Genomic DNA, 7,045 nt, shown 5'->3' on the forward strand with positions numbered 1-7,045 from the left:
CGTGGCTCAGTGACACAGCTACGAAGGGGCACGGCGTGCACAAAGGGGTATGGCAGGCCCTGACACCAGGATGAGCATGGTGTTGGTTTGAGAGCCTGAGGAGTCCTGGGACTCCCATCTCCAAGCCTCTTTCCTCACCTTTGCTCAGTCTGGGGTGGGCTTGAGGGAGTTTGTCTTTATGCTTTGCCACTTGGCTCTGAATCCTATCCAATGTCCCAGGCACAGGAGCAAAGTAGTTTTATTGACTGGCAAAAGAAAAAATAGCCTTTGAACCCTGTGGACTCACCCGGTTCTGGAGAACATCCATGGACTTGGTGAGGACCAGGACTCCCCAGTGTCACCTGCTTCCACATTTACTGGCTCTCCTGCCTTTCCTAAGGTCGTGATCTCCATAGCTGGCCTCGTTCTCTTTTGCAAACTTTATACCATTTCCTCTTAGACCCTCAGCTTATTTGGGAGTCTGTTTAGTAGAGAGAGCCAGGTGGGCTGCAAAGAGAGTGGACTTTGATGGAGCAGAGTTGGGTCTGAACTTTGTCTTTGCCTCTAACTAGACACATGACCCAAACAATCTATTGTAACACCTGCAGATATGTTATCTGTAAAATAAGAACAGCTATGCTGAAGGACTGTGTGAGTTATACTCACATCAAAGGGTCTAGCACCAAATGTTTCCTCAGTTTTTTATTCTCTGGTTTCCTGCTTGACTCCTTCCCTCCGTCTCTCCTTAGGAAAGCCAGCTCACATGGATCAAGTGATCAAGTTTGGAGATGGGTGGGCAAACATACCTGTGGTCCCCGGGGGTGGTGGAGTGGGAGGTCTCGACGGCTTCTCACCAGAAGTGGCCTCCACGGTGGGCACCCTTGACTACCCAGGCTGTAAGTGGAAGTCTGGAGCAGGTAGTTCTGTATTTGCAATGACCCCAAAGAAATGGCTGTTCAGTGAAAAATATGCTGAATTAATAGACTTCACTCACTCGTTCAACAGATGTGCCTGGGCACCTCTAAGTGCAAGTACTGATGTGTGGGCCCTGAAGATGATGAAGACCCAGTGACTAAATGGTAATAATGAAGTCTTAGAAACAAGAGCAGACACAGTGACTCCTCGAGAAGAAGCTGCAGAGTGGCGGGAGGGGGAACCAGCAGTTAGCGTAATGGCTATGTCGCTGGACTCCCACATAGTCGACCGCGGTTCGGTAGCTTACAACTCACGCCGGGAGCATGTGCATGCGTGCCCAAGATCCCGAGAGGAGAATGGAGGAGAAGGGATTGCGGTGTGGCCATCCCCCCTGGGGGGTGATTTCTCGCTTTCTGTCTCTATGTCTCTCTCTGTCTGTCTGGCGAGCGCACGCGCCCTATAGCAAAAAACAAACAAACAAACAAACAAAAAAACAAACAAAAAAAAACCTCTCCAGACGGGAGGCTGTGGTGCCATGCTGTGTCCCACGGCAGCAGCCTGCCTTGGGCCTGACCGGTCCTGCCTGGAGACCAGTGAGGGACATGGAGGGGCGGTGGATAAGACTGGTCCTGCGCCAAACATCTTTGTTTACAGGCTGACTTAGAGACTGGGTGTGCAATGGAAACAAATTAGGAATTTGCACTTTTTAAAATTAGTCCATATTTGAAAGACCATGAATTCCGAGTTGGGATGCTGTTATAAAACACATTTAAGGGCCAACTGGTAGTATGGTGGCTAAGGCAGTTCATCCTACATGGCTGGCTGCACAGTTGGAGTCCTCAACTTGGTAGCTTGACAAACACACCAGGTACATGTGCATGTGTGCCCAAGTCCCAAGAGGAGATGGAGAAGGGATCATGGTGTGACGATCCTTTCTAGGTGATTTATCACTTGCCTCTCCCTGTCTCTCTCCAGCAAACACATGTGTCCTATAGCAAAAAAGAAGAGAAAAGAAGAGAAAAGAAAAGAGAAGAAAAAAATCTAAAACACATTCAAGTCAGGACAGGGAGTAGAGAGTGAGCTGGAAACCGAGAGACCAGAGTTCTAGTTCTGCTTCTGCCTCTAACCAGCTATGCAACCTTGGACAAAAGTCTTAAGTTTTTTGGTTTCATTTCTAAATTTGTAAAACAGAGGGTTAGGATGGTTGTCTCTTGGGACCAGCAGTTAGCATAATGGCTATGTCGCTGGGCTCCCATGTAGTCAACCGGGGTTTGAGGCCCGGACCCAGTGGCTTAAACTCACGCCGGGCGCATGTGCATGCGTGCCCAAGATCCCGAGAGGAGAATGCAGGAGAAGGGATTGCAGCGTGACCATCCCCCTTGGGGGGTGATTTCTCGCTTTCTGTCTCTCTGTCTTTGTCTTTCCGGCAAAGCACACATGCCCTATAGCAAAAAATCTCTCCAAAAAAAAAAAGGTTGTCTCTTTGTTCTCTTGTGGCTTGAAAAGACTGCTATTATGTCTGAAAGCCAAGTAATTGGTGCTAAAAAGAAGAAAGAATTCAAAGGTAGGACAGACCGGTTTGGACTTGGGTGGGAGAGCAGAAGGCTGTGCCAGGTCCTCCTCACTGTAAAGTGCGCTGCTAACATAAGGCTCAAAGGTTGCTTGTAATTAGCGTCTTGACAGAAAGGAGCCAGGTCTACAGAACTGCACCTTGGCAGGAGAACAGCCCACCCTCCTGACTGGCCAGTAAATGGGGAGTTACTTTGAGACAAGGCCTATAGTCATTTGAAAAACAGGCACTATCAGGGCACTGAACTGGGAACCGGATCCCCCCTGTGTTTCCACTCACCCCGAGCTCTCACCAGCACCTGTGGAGCGCTCTGCATTCCCGTGCCTGACTCCGGCTCTCTGTCTCCTTCATAAGGTAAAGTCAGAGGTGAGCCTGGGACTCTACTCCCACAGCCACCTTCCTTCCCTGCTCTCTCTACAACTTCCTGCGCGCAAATCAAGAGGCCCCAGAAAAAGAAGATCCTCTCTGTTCTTAAGAAATGCACTCCCCACCGAGAACACGCATTCTGTGCAAAAGCAATTTTTGTAAACATTTCCCTATTAAAAAGAGGTACATACAGGACACTTACCTTATTGGCACAGACCAGATATTTTCACTTAATTATATTCCTCACAGCCAGAGTCAAAGGAAGTTTTCGTCAAAAAAAGAAAGTAGAAAAAGAAGAAGGAGGAAGGGGAAGAAAGGAAAGAAACCTGGAAACCCATATTCTTTGCTCTAAGAGAAAAATCAACAGTGCTGATTTTGATCGGCCTCTGCATGTAAAACAAAAGCCACCGTGCTTTCTGGTGACAACCCAAAGCTTACTCACAAATAATGAGTTGTAGAGCTGGAGCCAGGTACTTCCGGGATGGCCGGAGGTCTGGGCGCAGTGGAGCTCCGCTCCCGATCAAAAAGCACTCCGGCTCCGCCCCGCCCCGCCCCGCCCCGTCGCTGCCCCACGCCTTCTCTGCCCTGTCCCTCCTCGTCGCTGACCCACCCGTGACTGTCACCGCTCCCGCAGAGCCCTGAAAGGGGTGGACGCGGGTGCTCGGCGCTGTTATCAGCGTAGCCTCCAGAGGGCGCTCGGTGACCTCCAGTCACAACCTGCGCAAACCAGGCTGGCTGTGTTTGTTCACAGACTTCTACACCTGGACTCACGGTACCCTCTTGAACCCGATTTAGGTGGCTGCTACTGCACGGAGTTCTTTCATGTCTGGGATCCTCTACACCCAGATGTGTGACTTTAAAATTCAGGGCTTACACGGAATGTAAGCAGTTGCATCCTTTGGCTTCTGCCCGCAGAGGAAACTGGTAAAATGTTGGAGAAAGCGAAAATTCGTGTTTAGGTATTGACTTAGGGCGCAGGACAGCGATAACTGCAGTGGTAGGATACTAAGCGGGCACACTTAGTAATTTCCTCCCCCACTGGGTTCTTGGAAGCTGACAGAACAGCATCTTAGGGACTTCTGCATTTAGCGACGTTTTTCAACATGATTGAGCAGTTTTTAAACCAAGAGTCACAAATGAACAATCCTGCAGGAGTTAGGAAGGTAACATAAAGAAAGTGAAGATCTGGCTGGAAAGCCCACCCTGTCTGAGCAATTCGGCTGCTACATGTGAGTGCAGGTGCCCAGGATGGCATGGCAGGACCTCGCTCTCTTCTCAACACAGGCTGTGAATCTAGATGTTTATATGAGAGCTTCTGTTGGCAAATACCTTAATATTTTGCTTTTTAAATTATCAAGCCCAAAGAAGAACTGAAAGAATAGTTTTCAATAATGAACCAGGATATTACTTTTCCCAACATTCTTTGGTTTTCAAGTTTATTTCTTCCATGAGCAAGAGAGACAGGAGACACAGAGAGACATTATCCCCAACAGGGTCTTCAAGCCAGCCAGCCCCGAATCATGGGCGTGCACATGCCTGTCACACATGAACCTGGAACCTTCCCATAAGGCCAGCCTCACAGAGCACGTTTTACAACTGAGCCACCATCCAGCCTAATCTCCATATTATAATAGTAGAGGGTACCAACTACTGGGTTGTCAGAAAAGTCTTGACATAATTTTATGTTTTTTCTACGCAAAAATGCATCCTGACTTTTCTGATGACCCAATATTAACCTGTGGACACATCCTCTCTCCCTCTCTCTCTATCCCCCCCCCCACACACACACACTCAACACATGTCCCTTTTGCCAAACAGCTGAAGTAATCTGCAAACATCAGATGGCACTAGGCTAATTCAATAGCATGTTTCCCGAGGAGGCACCCTCCCACACAGTTTCATTTACCATTATCACCTCTAAGTTGGAAAAATTTGATAATATCTTTCGACATATTTTCAAATTTCTCCAGTTGACCCCGAAGGTCTTCATCTTGGAGTGTGCTGGAACTAGCTTGTACAGGGAGACTGTGCATGTCTTCCAACTCCAAGTTTAGCAATATTCTAAGACCATGGTCATGGAGAATGTTTATAACATGCAAACTGACAATCGGTACAAATTGACTCCCTTACTCTGAGACAGTTGTGCAACATTTACCAGCACACCACTCTGTCTTCCAATAGTTTTATTGAGGTACAATTGATTAAAAGCAAACAAGTGACCCACACATATTTAATGTATGTAATTTGATGAATTTGGACGTGTGAATATACCCATAAAACCATTATTACAATGAAGATAATAGACATATTCATCACCTCTAAAAGTTTCCTTTTCCTCTTTGTTTTTGTTTGTGTTTTATGTCTTATAACAACACTTAACATGAGTTCTGCCCTCATGACAATTTTTAAGGACACAGTATAGTATGGTAGTCACTATACTGAACAGCAGATCTCTAAAATTAATTCATCTTGCATAACAAATTTTATACCCATTGTATAACTCCTCACTATCCTCTATTCCTAGCCCTGTCAACACCATTCTGCTCTTCCCTTCTATAAATTTAACTCCTTTAGGTACTTTATAGAAGTGGAATTATTTGTCCTTCTGTGACTGGATTATCTCACTTAATTGTTCTTTTTTTTTCCAGACGTTTTTGCCTTAGGGCACATATACTTCCCAGAGGGAGAGATGGAGACAGTGAGAGGGAAAGTGAGATATCATCCCCCAAGGGGATGGCCACACCACAAACCTCCTCCTCCATTCTTCTCCTGGGATCTTGGGTAGACATGCACATACACATCCGGCACGAGTTTCTAGCCATGGGTCCAGGTCAAACCATGGTCAGCCACGTGGGAATCCAGCAATATATCTGCTATGCCTTCTGCTGGCCCCTTAATTGATGTTCTTAGGTTTATCTGTATTATTCCATATAGCAGGATTTCCTTCCCTTTTAAGGCTGAATAATATTTCATGGTATATATATATACCATATTCTGTTATTCATTAATCTGTTGATGGACACTTAGCTTGTTACATGTCTTAGCTATTGTGAATAATGTTGCAGTGAATGTAAGAGTGCAGGTAGCTCTTTGAGATGTGCATACTAATTTCAATTATTTTGCATATATCCCCAGAAGTGATATTGCTGTATCATGTGGTACTAGTTCTACTTTTTGAAGATTCTCCACACTATTTCTAGAGTGGCTGCACCATTTTACATTCCCACCAACAGTATACAAGGGCTCCAGTTTCTCGACCTTCTTGTTAACCCTTGTTTTTTTAAATAGCCATCCCAATGGGTGTGAAATATCTCCTTGTGGTTTCAACTGTACTTCTCTAATGATTAGTGATATTAAGCACCTGATGACCATTTGTATGTCATCTTTGGAGAAATGTCTGTGTAAGTCCTTACTGATTTTCAAATCAGATTGTTTGTTTTTTGCTATTAACCCCTTATATGATAAATGATTGGTGCATGTATTCTCCCATTCCTCAGGTTGCCTTTTCATTCTGTTGTTTTCTTTGCTATGCAGAAACTTCTATTTCATTAATTTTTGCTATAGGGTGCTTGTCTTCACCAGAGAGGGGTGGAGGGTGGTGGTGGTGAGGAAGCATCCCTGAGAGGAGATGGCCATGACACAATCCTTTTTCCCCATTTTGCTCTCATGATGTAGGGCATGTACATATATGAGTCTGGCATAGTTTTCAAGCCACTGGGGCTCACACTTGAACTACGTAATCAGTCATGTGGGATCTAGCTGCCTTAACTAGCATACCACCTGCTGGCCCATGTAGAATTTTTAAAAATAATTTTTAAATTGCATTTAATCACCTTACATCTTTACAACATATAAAATTATTTTTCCCAGCATGAATACAGTGTGTATCAGTCAAGTCAAACATATTACCATATGCATTATCACCAACAGATTGCTTTTCACTTTTTTCTTTGTGTAAGAGCTTTTTTTTTTTTTTTTTTTAAGGCTTTTGCCATAGGATGCATGCTTTTACTGAAGAGAGAGACAGTGAGAGGGAAAGTAAGAAGTCACCCCCTCCCCCCCACTGGGGGATGGCTATGCAGCAGTCCCTTCTCCTCCAGTCTCCTCTCAGGATTTGGGGCATGCATGCACACACACATGTACAAGGCATGTTCTTCAATCTACTAGACTTCAGGAAGAGCATAGAAGAGGAAATTTGGGGGGACAATGGAGAGG

At 45.5% G+C, this 7,045-nt stretch overlaps 1 protein-coding gene across 4 annotated transcripts in view; it reads right to left on the reverse strand.

The window, feature by feature from the left end:
- Positions 1 to 3,349, reverse strand: part of FMO4 (flavin containing dimethylaniline monoxygenase 4) — a 23,399-nt gene extending 20,050 nt beyond the window's left edge. For 2 of the 4 annotated variants that reach the window (XM_006147789.2, XM_027771542.1), the window contains exons 1-3: positions 3,273 to 3,349; positions 786 to 931; positions 287 to 486 (exon numbers count right to left, since the gene is read on the reverse strand). In XM_006147789.2, the coding sequence (XP_006147851.1) occupies positions 287 to 353 (67 nt within the window). In that variant the 5' untranslated portion in view covers positions 354 to 486; positions 786 to 931; positions 3,273 to 3,349. The remainder of the gene's footprint in view (positions 1 to 286; positions 487 to 785; positions 932 to 3,272) is intronic. The other 2 variants (XM_006147790.2, XM_006147791.2) reach the window with 2 other exon arrangements.
- Positions 3,350 to 7,045: the final 3,696 nt, after the last annotated feature.

The sequence above is a fragment of the Tupaia chinensis genome, unplaced genomic scaffold (genome assembly GCF_000334495.1).
Source record: "Tupaia chinensis unplaced genomic scaffold, TupChi_1.0 Scaffold000223_1, whole genome shotgun sequence".
In the NCBI taxonomy this organism is placed as follows: Eukaryota; Metazoa; Chordata; class Mammalia; order Scandentia; family Tupaiidae; genus Tupaia; species Tupaia belangeri.